General features: G+C 32.5%; 2 protein-coding genes across 2 annotated transcripts in view; one reads left to right on the top strand and one right to left on the bottom strand.

Moving 5' to 3' along the window:
• The window catches only part of LOTGIDRAFT_140722 (hypothetical protein), a gene marked incomplete at both ends in the record, with an annotated part of 14,928 nt that extends 4,514 nt beyond the window's left edge, over nucleotides 1-10,414 (top strand). Inside the window, 4 exons of the mRNA XM_009050639.1 lie at nucleotides 3,509-3,649; nucleotides 4,626-4,734; nucleotides 9,736-9,819; nucleotides 10,315-10,414. Coding sequence (XP_009048887.1) covers nucleotides 3,509-3,649; nucleotides 4,626-4,734; nucleotides 9,736-9,819; nucleotides 10,315-10,414 — 434 coding nt within the window. The remainder of the gene's footprint in view (nucleotides 1-3,508; nucleotides 3,650-4,625; nucleotides 4,735-9,735; nucleotides 9,820-10,314) is intronic.
• A 2,884-nt stretch (nucleotides 10,415-13,298) lies between these two features.
• On the bottom strand, nucleotides 13,299-18,178 carry LOTGIDRAFT_238546 (hypothetical protein). Its single transcript, XM_009050638.1, has 5 exons — nucleotides 18,095-18,178; nucleotides 15,720-15,853; nucleotides 15,134-15,237; nucleotides 14,799-14,966; nucleotides 13,299-14,141 (listed from the first exon to the last, which is right to left on the bottom strand). Exons 1-5 carry the CDS (start codon nucleotides 18,165-18,167, stop codon nucleotides 14,018-14,020), a joined length of 603 nt encoding a protein of 200 aa, XP_009048886.1. The 5' UTR covers nucleotides 18,168-18,178; the 3' UTR covers nucleotides 13,299-14,017.
• Between the last annotated feature and the right edge of the window lie 459 nt (nucleotides 18,179-18,637).

Below are 18,637 nucleotides of genomic sequence, written 5' to 3'. Positions count from 1 at the left end.
TTGATGGAATTATCGATTTTGTGTAGTGCGCATGCGCATTGTCAACTTTCTTATTTATTATCCGATTTTCATCAAACTTGGTATGTTTGTGTATAATCTAATTCTAAATTTGATGGAATTATCGAATTTGTGTAGTGTGCATGTGCATAACCAACTTTCTTATTTACTATCCGATTTTCATCAAACTTGGTATATTTGTGTATAATCTAATTCTAAATTTGATGGAATTATCGAATTTGTGTAGTGCGCATGCGCATTGTCAACTTTCTTATTTATTATCCGATTTTCATCAAACTTGGTATGTTTGTGTATAATCTAATTCTAAATTTGATGGAATTATCGAATTTGTGTAGTGCGCATGCGCATAACCAACTTTCTTATTTATTATCCGATTTTCATCAAACTTGGTATGTATGTGTATAATCCAATTCTAAATTTGATGGAAATATGGAATTTTTGTTGTGCGCCTGCGCATTACCAACTTTCTTATTTTTTATCCGAATTTCACCTAACTTGGTATGTATGTGAATAATCCAATTCTAAATCTGATGGAAATGTTGAATTTTTGTTGTGCGCATGCGCATTACCAACTTTCTCATTTATTATCCGAATTTCACCAAACTTGGTATGTATGTGTATAATCTAATTCTAAATTTGATGGAATTATCGAATTTGTGTAGTGCGCATGCGCATAACCAACTTTCTTATTTATTATCCGATTTTCATCAAACTTGGTATGTATGTGTATAATCCAATTCTAAATTTGATGGAAATATGGAATTTTTGTTGTGCGCCTGCGCATTACCAACTTTCTTATTTTTTATCCGAATTTCACCTAACTTGGTATGTATGTGAATAATCCAATTCTAAATCTGATGGAAATGTTGAATTTTTGTTGTGCGCATGCTCATTACCAACTTTCTCATTTATTATCCGAATTTCACTAAACTTGGTATGTATGTGTATAATCCAATTCTAAATTTGATGGAAATATTGAATTTTTGTTGTGCGCATGCGCATTACCAACTTTCTTATTTATTATCCAAATTTCACCAAACTTGGTATGTATGTGTATAATTCAATTCTAAATTTGATAGAAATATTGAATGGTTGTTGTGCGCATGCGCATTACCAACTTTCTTATTTCTTATCTGGATTTCATCAAACTTAATCTTTATTAATTAACAAATATTCTTTTATTCCTAGTAAATATACTTTAAACTCCAGGCACTTTAGGATATTTGCATTTAGAGATGCAGAAAGGTATTTACATAAAGTAATTGCAATAGACCATCTTCGTATGTACCTGAATGTCGTAACCCCCCCTGCATCAGTACTGTTATTAGAACAGTTCTAGTTTGTTTTTCTTTTTTGATTTTTCCACACCTTTTCAAGCAAAGGCTGTAACAGCTGCATCAACATTACTACATGTGTAGACCTTCTGTAGTGGCAACGTCGTAAATGAGTGTATTTTGGAACATTTTTGCAAAACCAGAAGTGCCACAGGTCAACATGTGCAAAAAGTTGAAAATCGGCTCTAGAAGGCGCATTTTTGCATCGATTTTCTTCGGGTTTTTATTTTTACAATATACCTGTTATTTCTGACCTGATAGCACTTGAAAAATTGCGAAATTCGAAAATTCGTAGCTCACTTTTTTCGATCAAATTTTTCAATTTTGTTGCAACTTTTTTGTTTTTGCATCGATTGATCTGAAATTTAATATGCAAAGGGGCATCACTAAAGTAAATAATATGTAGTTGTCAAATATTTAACTTTACTTCCGGTTTTAAACGGTTTTAAACGGGAAATCAATCGAAAGTACAATCCACTTCCGGTCGAATAACTTCCAGTGTAATTGAAATAGGTCAACGAAATTTATGCTGATCGTAAGTAAATGCTATTACAAAAAAACGAAGAAAAAAAAATCCAGACCGGAAGTGATACTTTGGCCGCCATATTGAAAAAACACACTTTTGTAAAACTCAAAATGGGGCCTCAGGGTAAATGTTGATATGCTCAAATTTGATGTGAATGTATTCCGCAATCGATTACGCAAAAAACATTGGGAGCCGAATTTTGAATTTCGCTTTTGCTTTTTTGCAACTTCCGGTTGAATTTTGTTCATGCTTTAAACGATCACACCATGTGACCTTGACCTTTGATGACCTTGACCTGCATAGGGTCAAAGGTCATTGACCTTGGCTATCATTTGATACTTTGACCTTTGACCTCCGACATGTACTTCCGGTTTTATAGCTATCCGTAAAAAGCCAAATTCGCAACTTTGGACTGCTCTAGCACGTGACCTAATTAACCTAGAGGGTTAATTTTTTCGGTTTCCTAATGTGCTTCTCATGCACTTTACATAGATATAGAACAATTGCTTTTTTAAAGCAAAATTGAAATTCGTGATTTTTTCAAATTTGGCTTTTGTTTTACCATATTTGTGTCTTTTTGATCTTGGTGTATGTATATCTTATGACCTATTTTATGTAGAACCTTGATATTTGGAATACAACTAGACACTTTGTCACCCATGACAAAAAAATTGGGGTGGGCGTGGCACATCCTGGTTGAATTACTAATTGTTTACATTTTGCGGCTGGGGCATAACTCGCATAGGATACGTTTGTTAAAAAAGGGACTTTGCACACAATTACCTCATCCTTTTGGCCAGTTTGTGTTAACAGCTCAGTTGTTTCAGATTTATAGTTCCAAAAAAGGAACGGGTTTTAACATTTGGATATTTTCATTTTTCGATTTTGACCTTTGTTGACATTTGTTGACCTATATCTTTTGACCTGAATAATGTAGAAGCTTGAAATTTAAAACACAACATAACATTTGGAATATCAATTACCCTATGCAAAAAAAATTAAGGTGGGCGTGGCACATCTGGGTTATATTACTCATTATTGACATTTTTGGCCAGGAGCATAACTCGCAAAGTATACGTTTGTTCAAAATAGAACTTTGCATACAATTATCTCATGTTTTGAGCCACTTTGTCTTAGAAGTTCGGTTGTTTCCGCTTCATAGTTCAAAAAAAGGAACAGGTTTTGGAAATTCAAAATTTTCAATTTTTGACCTTGACCTTTATTGACCTTGACCTTTGTAGGATCAAACGTCATTGGCTATCTATTTATACTTTTATATTTGCTGTCCTATGTCATTTTCCGGTTTTATAGTCGTGTGCAATTAGAAATTTTGATGACGTATAACTCTTGATCTTGACCTTTTTAGACCTCCTCCTTTACAAGATCAAAGGTCATTGACCTTGGCTCTCTGCTGATACTTTCATTTGTGAGGCCTGACGTCTACTTCCTGTATTAGAATCTTATAAAAAATGAAAATTTCTCAACTTTAGACTGTTCTTGCACATGATCTAATCATCGTGGAAGGTTGATTTTTTCAGGGTCTTTTGCAATTTGCTACATTTGCAAAGTCCCACTCTGTGCCACGTGTGGCTCTAGTTTATGTTTGTTATTTTTTTTTTTGTCATTTAAGATCTAATCAAAAACTCAGATATGATGTGGAAACAGAGTGTTTGGACATCCACTATTGCTGCAAGTTTAGCTGCTAAATATTTAAAAGAGGGTGGAATTTTAACATTACCAGGAGCTCAACCGTCTCTACATGGCACCCCTGGTAGGTTGCTTGTTATTTTATGTTTTTATACGTCCACATGGAAATGTAGACGTATTTGCTGTCGCCCCTGTCCGTCGGTCCGTCCACAATTGCTCGTAAACACTCTACAGGACACAATTCTTCACGGATTTTGACAAAACTTGAAAATCATTTCTAGGCACGATAGAGACTACAGTTTTTTTTCCAATCTTGATGAAACTAAATATGCATGATGTGATCTGCCTTGACTTATAGATGATTTTAAGATTATTTGAAAATTTATTATTAAGCAACTAAAGATTTTATCATGTCTGACAGCTGGTAGTGGGCGTATGTTACCTTGCTTAGCAAGCTATCTTTTAATGAAACAGATTTACGTCTTACTTTCCTATACCTGACTGGGCTAATGATGACAAGACAGGTAATGAAATTTTAGCCTAGTCTTTTTATACGCCCACATGGAAATGTGGACGTATATTGCCGTAGCCCCTGACCGTCAGTTCTTCCGTCCGTCCTTTTACATTTCTTGTAGGCGCAATTTTTATCCGATTTTGATGAAACTTGGTATGCATGTATATATTTATGAGATCTCGGACAAGTTCGTAATTGGTATTAATTGGATGATCAGTTTCAGAGTTATTGCCCTTGGCTTAGTAAAAATGCATCAAATTTGACTTGTAGACGCGATAGAAACTACAGTTTTTATCCGATCTTCATAAAACTTGGTATGTATGAATGTATTAATGAGATCTCGGTCAAGTTCGAAATTAGTAATAATCAGATGAACAGTTTCAGAGTTATTGCCCTTGACTTAGAAAAAACATGTCAAATTTGGCTTGTAGGCACAAAAGAGACTAAGAGAGATTTTTGCCTTGATTTATAGATGATTTTAAGATGATTTGAAAATTCATTATTAAGCAACTAAAGATTTTGTTATCATTTCTGACAACTGGTAGTGGGCCTATGTTACATTGCCTGGCAAGCTATCTTTTTTTAGGTATGATTGGTTATGGTATGGCTAAGGCTGCCATTCACCAATTAGTTAAAAGTTTAGCTTGTGAAAACAGTGGTTTGCCATCTAATAGTCTAGCTACAGCAATATTACCGTAAGTCAACATAAATTCAGTAAAGACATTTTTATACGCCCCCATGTGGATGTATAGTGCCGTAGCCCCCGTCCGTCTGTCCGTCCACATTTCTTGTCTGCACGATAGAGGCTACAGCTTCTATCTGATTTTGATGAAACTTGGTAAGCATGAATATATTAATAAGATCTAGGTCAAGTTTTGAAAATGGTGATGATCGGTTTCGCAGTTATTGTCCTTGGCTTTTTAAGGAACACGTCAAATTTGACTTGTAGGCACAATAGAGACTACAGTTTTTTCCGATCTTGATGAAACATGTATATATTGATGAGATCTCAGTCAAATTCGAAATTAGTTATAATCGGATGAACGTTTTTAGAGTTATTGCCCTTGACTTAGAAGTCAAATTTGACTTGTAGGCATGATAGAGACTACAGTTTTTATCCGATCTTCCTGAAACTTGGTATGCATGTATGTATTGATGAGATCTCAGTCAAGTTTAAAATCGGTAATAATCGGATGAACTGTTTTAGAGTTATTGCCCTTGACTTAGTAAAAACTCGTCAAATTTGACTTGTAGGCACGATAGAGACTACAATCTTTATCCGATCTTCATGAAACTTGGTATGTATGTATGTATTGATGAGATCTGAATCAAGTTTGAAATTGGTAATAATCGGATGAACTGTTTTAGAGTTATTGCCCTTGACTTACTAAAAACGTGTCAAATTTGGCTAGTATGCACAATATAGACTACAGTTTTTATCTGATCTTGATGAAACTTGGTATGCATGTATATATTGAAAAGATCTCAGTCAAGTTCGTAATTGGTAACAATCGGTTGATTGGTTTCAGAGTTATTGCCCTTGACTTAGTAAAAACGAATCAAATTTCGATTGTAGGTACAATAGAGACTTCAGTTTTTATCCAATCTTGATGAAACTAGATATGCATGATGAGATCTCGGTCAAGTTAGAAATTGGTAATAATCAGATAAACAGTTTCCGAGTTATTGCCCTTGTGTGTACAGCGATGAGACATTGTTCATGTTTGAATTTCAAGATAACGTGATCAATTGTTTCAGGTTTTTGCCTTGACTTATGGATGATTTTAAGATTATTTGAAAATTCATTATTAAGCCACTAAAGATTTTGTTATCATTTCTGACAGCTGGTAGTGTGCGTATGTTACCTTTCCTGGCAAGCTATCTTTATCTGATCTTGATGAAACTTGGTATGCATGTATGTATTGATGAGATCTCGGTCAAGTTCAAAATTGGTAATAATTGGATTACGGGTTTCAGAGTTATTGCCCTTGCCTTAGTAAAAACGCATCAAATTTTACTTACAGGCACTACAGTTTTTATCTGATCTTGATGAAACAGGGTATGCATGTATATTGATGAGGTCACAGTCAAGTTTGGAATTTGTAATAATCGGATGAACAGTTTCAGAGTTATTGCCCTTGACTTAGTAAAACCCTGTCAAATTTCGATTAAATTAGGTATGATCTCAGTCGATTTCGGAATGAATCGGATGAATGGTTTTGGAGTTGTAGCCCTTGATTTGACTTTGAAAAAATGCATCAAATTTGCTTTGTAGGCATGATCGAGGCTATTAATTAAAAAAATTTGGAATAAATATTATAAATTACTACACACTAAAGAATACATTTTACAAGTTTACGAAGAATACATTGCTCGTAGACATTCTATAAGGCACAATTCTTGATGGATTTTGATGAAACTTCGTGTGAGTGTTTGTAAGCACCCAAGAATGAACCCTAATGAAAATGAGAAAATTCGAAAAACAGTAAGCATGAGTTATTGCCCTAGTTCTTAAAAAAGTTTAACCTAAAAACATTCTAGAAGGTTAAATTCTTGACAGATTTTGATGGAACTTGGTAATATTATTCAGTATCACTTCAAAAAGTTCAAAAGAAGTGTATGACTGAAGGTTAAATATTTTATACTGGTAATTGTTACTGTACTGCCAAATATTTTTATTTAAAATCAAAGCTGCCAGTTGGCATATATTACCTTGCCTGGCAAGTTATCTTTATTTTTATACAGCCACATGAAATGGGGGGCGTATATTTCCGTCACCCCCGTCCGTAGCTTGAGTGTTTGTAATCACCCAAGGATGAATCCTATTTAAAATCAGAAAGATTAGTATGAGTTATTGCCCTTGTTCTTGAAATTTTAGCTGGTAAACACTCTAGAAGGAACAATTCTTGATGGATTTTGACAAAACATGGTTTGAGTGTTTTTAATCACCCAAGAATAAGCCCTATTGAAGATCAGAAAAATCGTAAAATATTTAGTACGAGTTATTTCCCTTGTTCTTGAAAACGCGTGCAAATTTTAGCTTGTAAACACTCTAGAAGGGGTGATTCTTGACAGATTTTAAATATTTCATACTGGTGATTGTTACTGTACTGCTCAATATCTTTATTCAAAATCAAAGCTGCTAGTGTAAAGCTTGTAAAAGCGCGGATCTTATGATCAAAACCTCATATTCTGAGCTTGATTGTAAATAACTCAAAAACAATTAAATGAATAACACAGTCAGTTTAAAACCCCGTAAAATATTGTGTATTATACGAGTGTTTTGTTGGGGTTTCCATCCTAGATGGATTTGGATTGTTCTTATAATCAAAACTAGAATCTAAGTTTCAGCCATGCTTTATTCAATCTCTAAGCTCTTACATCATGCCTTCAACTCACAAAAGTACATATCCTGTCACATGACAAACAAACTACCTTAAGAGCAGACAACTCTGTTTTACTGAGAAGGAGAATATGGGAGATAACTCTTACTTAACAATGAGTTTTAAGACCACAATATGAACTAATGATATCAATCAGAGCCGTATATAGAGAGGGTCTGGCCAACTACGTCACAAGGCGCCATCTTGTTACCCTCTCTTAGCTACAAGACGGCCGACGTTATCCATCGTAAACGCTCGAGAATTTACAGTTTTTAACCGATTTTGATAAAATTTGGTATGTCTATACAAAAACACAAAAAGAAGATAAATTTTGAATTTTAGCACTTTCCAAATATTAACCACCGAAATATTAAACCTGTAATCTTCCATATTAAAATAGGGCCTAGCTGTATATTCTACAGCTATATGGAACAATAGGCTAATCACTAGTTATAGTTTATGCAACATATTGATAAGTAATAATGTATAATATAATTCATATTGTTTTTGATCAATAGGCCCGTGTGCCTGACGACTGTCAAAACGGTGCATAAACTATAACAAATGATTTTTGTTACATAAAGCCTTAGAATATAGTGAAGTTAGTATAAAGGACTGAACTCCATCTTTGCCGAAGAAATTTAGTCATCATGAAAATTGCTCAAAGCAAGATTTGCACTATGAATCGTTATCAACAGAAACAGGCCCGTAACCAGACCAGCAGGTGAAAATTAGGACCAGCACAAATATTAGGAGCCATGGCCCCTTGCCTCACCGTACAAGCACCAATATGGCTCACACCTTTAAATTATACTGTTTGTTTTGGTGCTTGGAAGTAAATAATACTTAATACTAAATAAGTAAATAGTCTTAGAATTTCACATTTATAGAAAAACATAAATTGATCGATTAAGTGTAGGCCTATCAGAAATGTTGTTGACAGTGTCTCAGAAGCCATAGTGCATGCTCCTCGTCTAGGCTTAGATAGCCAGTGCTTGGAAAGAAACCCTCTCACAGAGTTTCCATATCTATTATATCCAGTTTTTAGACATGAACATAACACGATTTGCAAAACCCCTGAAATCATCGAGTGTACTTACATCTCATAGAAAAGAGTTGTCGTGGGGAGTCCAGTCGGATCGATTGACCTTTACTTCCCATTCTCTGCGTCTCCTTTTATCCTTAGGGAACCTGTGCATCACTATACCTTCTACAGATTTGACAGAGCATTTCCATGCCACACATCGAGGCATTCTGTTGCCAGACAAGACCAGGAATTAGGCTTAAACAACGTAAAGAATACCCAGGCTCCTACGCCTAAACCTCGCGGGAAGGGTAGCAATATGGCAGCCTTCAATCACGTGACCGCTCTGCGCCAATCATGGTTCAGCGCGGCGAGATCACAAGTTGGCCAAACTCTCTCTATATACGGCTCTGATATCAATATGACACGAAGTTCAATGTTCCTCCTTTTTCTGCAGATGAAAACAAAAAACCTTGTATACTGTACTATTATACGAGTTATTGGTTCAAAAGGCTGGAGTATTCAAATTGTTATACGAGGTTTATATTTTCAAAGAATGAAAACCACGTATAACGGTACAAAAAAAAAAAAAAAAAAGAAGATTTTAACAAAATACATGTACAAATAGTTTTTTGCGTTTTTCTCGAAAAGTAATTTCGTGTCATATATCGTTATATGAGGTTTCAAGCGGTCACCAACGTTATCATCGGAGATCACTAAGGAAATTTGTAGTTCATCGGTAAATGAATGCAAATTTTTAACATGGGTTCACTGTAGCATGTGATAATGAAATGTAAATCTATACATTTATACTTTAAGAAAACACAAGATGAAAATCATTTATTAGTACATTACATTATTTTTGTACAATAAGAGGTACATAACTCTTAAAATAGCATACACGCTGACTAAATAAAATAATTGAAAAAAGTAATGAAATGAAAAGGGATTAGTTGAAGATGAAATAAACAACTATTGCTAGTATTGGAGTCTTTTATTAATAGAAAATTACTTTGTTTTAAAATAACTATCTATGGTTTAGTTGAAATATCTTATTGAATACATATGAATATGAATAATTACAGGTTGATAATTTAATCATATGCATGGGATAATTGAACACCTTCATCTTTGTCTAGGTGTTATTGCCTTTGTGTGGATGTGATGAGACCATGTTGATGTTTGAATTTGATGATAATTTGATGAACTTTTTTTGAGGTTTTGCCTTTTAAATTCGTAATGAACCCACTACATTTCTTGTATTAAAAGGATATCTTGTATTATTTTAGGGTCACATTAGATACACCTATGAATAGAAAATGGATGGCTAATGCTGATTTTTCATCATGGACAACTTTAGAATTTGTGGCAGAGTAAGTTAATATTCATTTATTCATATGAATTGAACCTATACTGAGGTTTATATATGAAATATGTAGGTCCTGATGTGCTTTGGTTTAAGAAATCAAGATAACTCAACCATGTTGGGTAATAGCCTCTATCATCCATTCCCTCTTTGCTTAAAATCTTCGTTGAATCTACAGTGGCTAGTGAATCTGTTTGGTTGTAAATCCACATGCATTTGGTCCAGGCCAACATCAATTGAAAGTATAGGTTCCTTATCTATTAACGATTCAGTAATTAAGACAGAGGCTTTGGATATCAATTCTAATTTGAGGAAACAGTAAATTAACATCAGCAGAGACTAGTTGTGTAATATATACAGCAGGGCAATGTTCTAAATTTGCTAAGGAATAGGTCTAAATAACATTTTTCCCCAGGTTTCACAGTCAAAATGAATTCTGATCTGATTAATCTCCTCATGCTTAATTTTTTTCTAAATATTGATGGTAAATTTTCATTTTTAGATTGTTCTATAAATGGACCAACGGAGAAAATAGACCTGCCAATGGTAGTTTAGTCCAGTTATTAACTAAAGATGGTGAAACAAGCCTAGTTATAGCTTAAAATTAGACCTGAAAGTGTACCAAATTAGCGTGAATTATATATACTGGTGAAGGTGTTGGGTATTGGGATTTAGATTATTTACAGTAGTGTATTTGTAGAAAATGTCAGAATAAAAGATAATTATTGATAGTACATGTCAGTGTAGAAAATAGTTGACGTTAGAATAGTGTTAGTGGAGTAAACCTGTTGAACTTACTTTAAAACAAAACCAAATCTAATCAAAACCGAACAATTCTACACAAAAAGATTTTTTACCTGTAAAAGTATTGGTATTTAGTTATTGTTTGCTATATAAAAGTGCTATTTTCTGATTTGCTACAATAATGCAAACTTGGAATAAAATAGAATATATTTTTATTTGTGAATGAAGATCCTGGTGACATTATTTAATAAATTTAATGATTAATATACTGAAAAGTCAATGAATATATTTAGTCTATTTTTCGTTGAAGAAAATGAACTTTATTATTATTAGTTGTTAGATATATTTCTGATTTCATGATTATTTTAAATATATTTTTAAGTATTATCACTGCTGTCTTGATACTGAATTCTACTTTTCTAGTCACAAAGTCATATTTTTTTTTTTATCATATATGCAGTATTTAAAACATTCCAAATATAATGCAATCTGTGTTAAGCTTAGTTTAAACAATCAAAGGCATAGCCTATTTTTTCTGTTTAATTCAATTGTTTGTGCTCACATTGTAATGTGGATGTATATTGTTGTCAACCCTGTCCAGACGTCCATCTTCAATTGCCTTGTGAAGCGATAAAGGCTACACTTTCGATGAAACTTGAAATGCATATGTGCATCACCCAGATTTGGTTTAATATAGACAAAGTTTCAATGAATTTTTATTTAGTCACTGTCCAATATACATCTACATTGGCATGTGAATGTGATACTTATGTTATGCTTATGATCAGATTTTCACAAAACTTGCAAGATTTTAACTTCAAGTTTTGACAAATGGTATGGTATGTGTCATAGGACCATATCCTTTTTAGCCAAAAATGCAACAAAATTGTATACCAGTAGTTTTTCTGATTGCACAGTGTTATCTTTTGCTCACACTACATGCTTCATTGTTTGATCCCTATCAATTGAGGTGATGATCAATTTATTATCCTTCTTGTTGATGTTGCATTTCATGCTCACCCTGCATTTCTTGACAGATGACGCAGAAATGATGCTCATCATTGATTGGAAAAGTTTAAGCCTATTTTGCATACATTAGCATAGATTAATTCATCCTCACTTGATGAGCTATTATTTGGAGTAAGGTGTTCATGTAGTTTTTACATGACCACTAATGTTTAAAGTATGGTGATATTGCCTACTTCTATTGTGTTTTATATTCAGTGTTTGTTGTATTTTTTTTGGTATATTGTACAATATAGCATGTTGTGATAAAGTTGTAATATGATTTCAGAATAAATTGATTCTACAATATATCATATTTTTTACAAGTTAATCCCAGTTAATAGATTTACTCAAAAAGAGCACATTATTTATGCTATATCTCATAATATGATAATTTAAAGTGATCCACTTTAATTCCTATTTAAAAGCATTGTAAAGAGGTTTTCTAAATTTTCATACACCCACATTATAATGTGTTCAATAAAATAGAAGACACACAAACCATTTCACAAAGGTTTTTACTGGTCCATTTTCAATTGATCTAAATAATGTGGATACTCTATAGCACAACACATGGGTAAACATTCCAAAACATAATCTACAATAGAAAAAACTAAGTAGTCCTAAAGTCTAACATGTTTCAAGTATCCCTGTCTGTCCGTCAATCTAACCGTCCAGAATTGGCTTGTGAACACTACAGTGACTGATTTTTATCTAATATTAATGAAATTTGATATCATTATTTATATTGATATGATCTATGGTCAAGTTTTCAAGTTATTGACCTTGACTAAGTAAAAACATGTCAAAATTTGTTTGTGAACACAATACACTCTTCATCTGATTTTAATGAAATTTGGTGTGATCATTCATATTGATAGGATCGTGGTCAAGTTTCAATTTGAAGAATTTTCCATGAATGATTTTTGAGTTATTACCCTTGACTTACGAAATACGTGCCAAAATTTGCAAATTGATGCTATCAGTGTTCCTGATACAAATATCTGATGGTGCAACTTAGAAGGCAATATTTGTGTTGTATATGATTACCTTCTGTTTGAATGGATTCTGCAAAATAGTCATATATGAATATGCAATAATGCAAATTACAACATGATATTGATATCTTTACTTGTATAATTGATCCCTGTAGGATGAGCCTACCATTGATACAACAAGGTTTAATTCTAAGTTATAGCATGATTTTCTCTGTAAATGTAGAAAGGGGAGTTCTGGCTCGGTGTTTAAATCTGAATGAAAACTGTTTATAAATTCTCAATATCTTGTTATAATTTGCATTATTGCATATTCATATATGAATATTCTGAAAATTTTGGAGCAGAATTCTTTTAAACAAGTTATTCGTAAATAACATAAATATTGCCTTCTAAGTTGCACCATCAATATAATTTACAGGAAAACAAACTGTGCTTTCAATAGGAAATAAAATAGTCATATTATATGAATATGCAATAATGCAAACTATAACATATGATTTTGAGAATTTTCTTGATATTTTCATTGTATAAACAAGTGTGAGGAGACTACAATTGCTATAACAAGGTTTAATTCTAAGTTTTGGCATTCGGTCTCTAAGTTTAAATCTTTTATGCTTTCATCTGAATGAAAACTGTGCTATAAATATAACTTATTCATGATATCTGAAACAAAAAACAGCTTAGACCTCAATGAAAATAAAAATAAGCTTGGATTTCAAGTAAAAGGTAAAATCTTGGTGGGCATATCACAAAATTTATGAAAGAAATGAGAATACATATTTGTCGCAAACAATAACGGATAATAGTTCTGTAAATGGGATTAACTGTTCAGTGAGTCTGCTTCTATTGCCCTGAATTTAAAAGTTGACCACTATTCCAAAATAATCTGTCCTGATGAGGATTTTATATCCAAGATCAGTGTCATCAGCCCACAGTTTAATAACTGAAATAATTATAATATCACAGATAAATAAGGTGCCAACTCTTAGATTTTGCTGATAAATGCTATTAAGGAGCACTCAGATACTGAGAGCTCTGATTTTGTTTACCACTCTGATTTGTCCAGACTGCTCAATGTTTCTTTTCTTTCATGTGAATATCTACAATATCGTGTTTTTTAAACATTATTCAGAAATATTTGCTTTTATAACCGTAAATGTACAAATTATTAACATCAAATCTATTATCGTAGAGCTACTCTTCATTCACCACAGAAACACAAAGATAAAATGGTTGTATAACAATATAACTGAAACCTGATTATACATTTAAGGCATTTAGTCCAGTCTCACTCCAAAATGTAACACTTAATATTATTTCAATAATGTCTTTTAAAATTTTTAAATCTTTAATTTAAGGAAGGCACTATTAGACTGATATCTGAACACATTTATAGATTGAACCCGTTAATAAATTTACAGTGATAATACTTGGTAGAATACACAAGATGGTTCAACTCTAAGACCATAATGTCCAAGGTGTTCTATGAGCTTGATGAGGTAAAATTCCTGTAATATTTATTGGAATTGTAATTATTGCCTTCTGCAAACCAAGATTTTCTAATTCATTCTTTATCATAGCACTGAAATATACAAAATATCATAACATTTTACTTATGTATTTTATCTCTTTGCTGATGTTTTAATAAAAAAGCTTGCCAGGTAATCTACACACAGCTATCTGAAATGATGACAATGTTTTTATTTACTAAAATACAAAGTGATAATTTATGAATAATATTAATTATATATGTTACATATAATACAAGCACTATTTCATGGGTGGTTACTTAATAGCAGGTAAAACAATAACTTCTGTTATAGTGCAGTAGGGTGTCTCAGCATTTTCTTGTGCAGTATTAAAAATTTCCACCCCCTCCCTCACCATAGTATTACTAGCTTCACATCATTCTCTTAAGGAATTATATGATTTCATTATGTGTTTAATGTGATTAAAATATATGCACCAACTTATCACTGTCTGATTACTTAAACGTAAAGTATGAGTTTACTCATATTACATAATCTATTAAGCATGAAGCACATTGAATGCATTAATATCTCATCAATTTACAAATTATATTTACTTCAAATCTTTTTAACTGAACCCCTAAATACTATCCCATGTTATATATGTATATAATAATCAGTTGTAAACTGTAGATTCTATAGTATATTCAAATTGTGAGATAGGAAATGCACATTCAATCTTGATCTTTTCAACAATGTCAATTACTCACCCATCTTTTCCGAGTAAAAATGAGGAGGGAATAGATATTTCACGCTTCGTTTCATCATGAACCATATCAATCAAAGCTTCATTATTTTCATGATCATTATCAGCTATAATAACTGCAACAGCACCAGCTTTTTCTGCATAGTATGATTTTGTTAAAAAAGAACATGCCCTGAAATTGATGGTAACCACGACTGAATTTATGTAATCACTATTTATAATGGAGAACAAATGAAAATGTTGTAATTGAGTTATTCTCTTGTATTTCAGCTTAGAAAAGGCTGTAATTTTTAACAAAGACAGCTTAGAATTAATTTCTATATGCAAAAAAAATCCTACCCTCTGGTGACCATGACAACAGACCCCACTACATCATTGGATAAGGGACTACAAGCTTCATAAGGTTGTGACAATACCATATCAATTGATTTGTATACATCTGACTGAAAAAAATTCCACATTAAAAACTTTTGACCATTAAGTTAAAACAGTTTGCCAGGCAAGGTAAAATACACTGGTGGTAGCAGTTAAGAGATCATAATGATTTGTGTAATCAGAAAGGCACAAACTTTGCACTCGTCTCAGATTTTTTCATTCTATCAAAAACAGACAAAAATACTGGTCTATACTGTATATTGGAACTTCAAAATTTCCAGAGAACTCATCTTTTTGAATATTGTCCAGATCAGAAAAAAGATCCAGCTTCTCCTGTTTAAAAGAAAATAAATTACATGCATCCCAATCGACTTTTGTGTTACATATATACAAACAATCTAATTCTATGCTATCTAACTATGAAAAATGGATTTTGTTCAACTAGTAAATTTTTGGTGTTAAAAATTTTAAAGAACTTAATGGAAATAAAGTTTGAAAGGGCTAAAGCAATGTGAATTATATTAAGATCAATATTTAAAATCAAGCTTACAAATGGTGCTCCAAAACTTTGTGATGGTTTTATCTTGAAAGTATAACTTAATGTATCTGGTTCTAGTATTTGGAAGTATAAAGAATTATCTACAGCAATGTTGATGTCTGGTGTTGTTGCTAGTTTACATGAAGCTACAAAAAAAGTATTCTGATGTTGATTAATGTGAAATACCGATAGATAGATAGATATTATCTTGGAAATGTATTGTACCGTATTTTGTTGAAAAAGGAACACAGAATACTGATACTAAGTTTTTGTTAAAAGGACATCATTTGGTATTTTCTAACCAAGGATATTTTCAAAGCAACTATTATCAAATGATATCCGCATTTGATAATTATAAATAAATCATTAATAAAATAATTGTCAACAATAGACTTTGCATTTAATATTAAGTTTAGTTACCATTTTGCACAAATTCTCTATTTCTTTGTCATTTTCTATACAATTAGAGTGGCTATAAAGCCAAATTTGTTCTGGCTGGGTGAGTTACCCATTGGTTAAAGTCTGATTGACAAACTCACTTCACTTACTTGCACTCTAAATGGCAATGGACGAGGCTACTGGTTAATAGACAAATTATCTCAGCACTTATTTTGTGAACAGGGTAGAGAATTGATGTAAAAAATTTGTATAATACCTGTCCACAAAGTGCCAGGCGTGAAACCAGTGTCTCAGATTTTTATTTTGATCCTACTTCAGTACATGTTTGGAAGTTCTCACAGTGATTCTTGGCTATATGCAATGACAGTGTAGACTATGTTTAACGAAGTAAAAGGTAAAGGTGCTTTAAATTTCAACAATTCACGCTGATGCTAACACATCGCTACCGTGCTTAAAGGGATAAGGCGAGATTTCCAGGAGTAAATCATACCTTGGTCTCAGAAACGTGAATTGTTCAGTTTAACTAATCTGTATAACTACTAATGTTCACAGCTTACTGTAGAAATATGAGCTTTCAATTCCAAGTGTATCAATAATTATTTATTTTGAATGTGATCTAATCAAGTCGTCCATTTAACAGACTGGAATAATTGAATATCTGAACAATGACGCCATGTTTACAGTAGATTCAATTATCCTGTCCCACTTCATCTATGAAAAGCTGCTACAGAGACTTTATCAACAAAATGTTCAAATTTGGGATACCCCAATTTTTTAGAAAGAAGATATGCTTCTGAACGTAATAAATAATAAGTTAAATTTCTTGTTTGAGGTCTATGTGAAGAAACATTGTGATTTCGTATAGTTCCAGTACTTCTGAAGATAATTTACATATGTTCCAGACCCAAATCAACCCACCAAAATGCTGCATCATTCTGTACCTTTAATTGGAATCACTTCACCTTGCTATACAATGGTGTAACCTATTTTCGTGGATATAAGGATTCAACACCGAATTTCGTCAAAGATAAAAAAACGAAATTTTTTTTTTTATGTCTTAGATGTTTCCTCAGATATTCTACAAAATAATTCAAATGTTTGATCTATAAATAAGTCTACAAAAACATGGATTCCGGGTGGTATAATTAACATCTCTTAGTATTTATCTTTAATATCAATTCATTATAACTAGTAACAATTCCTTCAAAGAACCACAATTTTAAACAAAAATAGTGACTGACAAAATAAGATACGTAGCGTGATCTATTGCTAAAAGTCATTGAAACAACATAAGAATATGGTCCACTTTGTGTTCCATAGAAGTTTTCTGCTGTCACAGACTCCGCTAGTTGATCACGTGACTTCATTCGTTGGACTACATTCTAGCAGACGACACTTGGAATTCCGATTACAGCAAGGGATTATAAGGAAATTCGGCTGATAAAAAATGGCTGGTGACGTTTGGTAATAACTGAAATCCGCCATTTTGTATTTGTCAAAGTATACATTAATACAGTTTACTTTGCTTGAAACTACTGGATTAATTCTACTAGCTGATATTGTACAGACAACCAATGTTTATCAAAACAAGTTAATGCGGAGGTCACGCAAGGTCTCTCATGTAAATCATTAAACATTTCCGGAAATCCACGAATAATAGGTTTCCACGAAATTAGGTTACTTGACTGTATAGGCCTATAAAGTATAATTGAGTAGAGAACAAGTCCCTTTAATTCAAAATAATGGACCAATGGAATTAACAAATCATAACAGAATACAACATATGCTGCATTAATTGTACTGTAACAGATTCAAGCAGCTACGCTAGTTATTTGAGATTGACTTCGGACTTCGTTGTCCAAGCAAGATTAATAAACTTTTCAATCTTCCGTTTCTCTTAACATGCATTATAATAAATATCCCTGTCTGAAAAGCTAAGACACTGTCAAGAATAAATCATTTACTTATCCAGTGACATAAAAACCCACCAAGAGTGTTGAAATTCATAAAATACACAAAAATTGGTAAAATTATGGTAAATGTTGATTCATTGCCTTCCATCTTGAAATTTGCAGACATATACTTCCGATGAGTTATTGATAAAAGAGAGCGCATGGCAAATCTTTACTTGTAACAGAAGAATAGCCCATTAAATATTTTTACAGTATTTTTGTTATTTATTATGGAATAGGTTTGACATACTGGTATCAAGACTGTCTGTCGTGAAAAGGTGTTTTTATACCGAATTCACATATAACAATAAGTTCCCCCCTCAGTGTACGTGTTGTAGACTCGAATACCATGACAAACATTGAAAAGGAAATGAGCCTAACAAACTATCTTTTGGCATAACTACTTTAGTAAGTTCACACTCTGATAACATATTATGTATGTAAGGAACATATGGAACTTTTCTATGTCTATGTTTAAAAAAAGTAATACCGTAAGAATGCCAGTCGGTATTCAATCTAGATCATGGAGTTTGAGTTATAAATAGAACTTAATTATGTAACTCTATTATTATGGGTAAT

Source organism: Lottia gigantea, assembly GCF_000327385.1.
Source record: "Lottia gigantea unplaced genomic scaffold LOTGIsca_150, whole genome shotgun sequence".
NCBI lineage: Eukaryota > Metazoa > Mollusca > Gastropoda > Lottiidae > Lottia > Lottia gigantea.
The sequence above is the reverse complement of the archived record's forward strand: the minus strand, read 5'-3'. Positions and strand labels throughout refer to the sequence as shown.

Excerpts from the sequence above, each read along its gene's own strand:
- LOTGIDRAFT_238546 (XM_009050638.1), bottom strand. The coding sequence starts at position 18,167 with ATGGAAGGCAATGAATCAACATTTACCATAATTTTACCAATTTTTGTG. Across the intron at positions 15,238-15,719 it reads AAAGTTTTGGAGCACCATTT|TCAGATGTATACAAATCAAT; the intron begins GTAAGCTTGATT and ends AATTTTTTTCAG. Across the intron at positions 14,967-15,133 it reads GTTGTCATGGTCACCAGAGG|GGCATGTTCTTTTTTAACAA; the intron begins GTAGGATTTTTT and ends CATCAATTTCAG.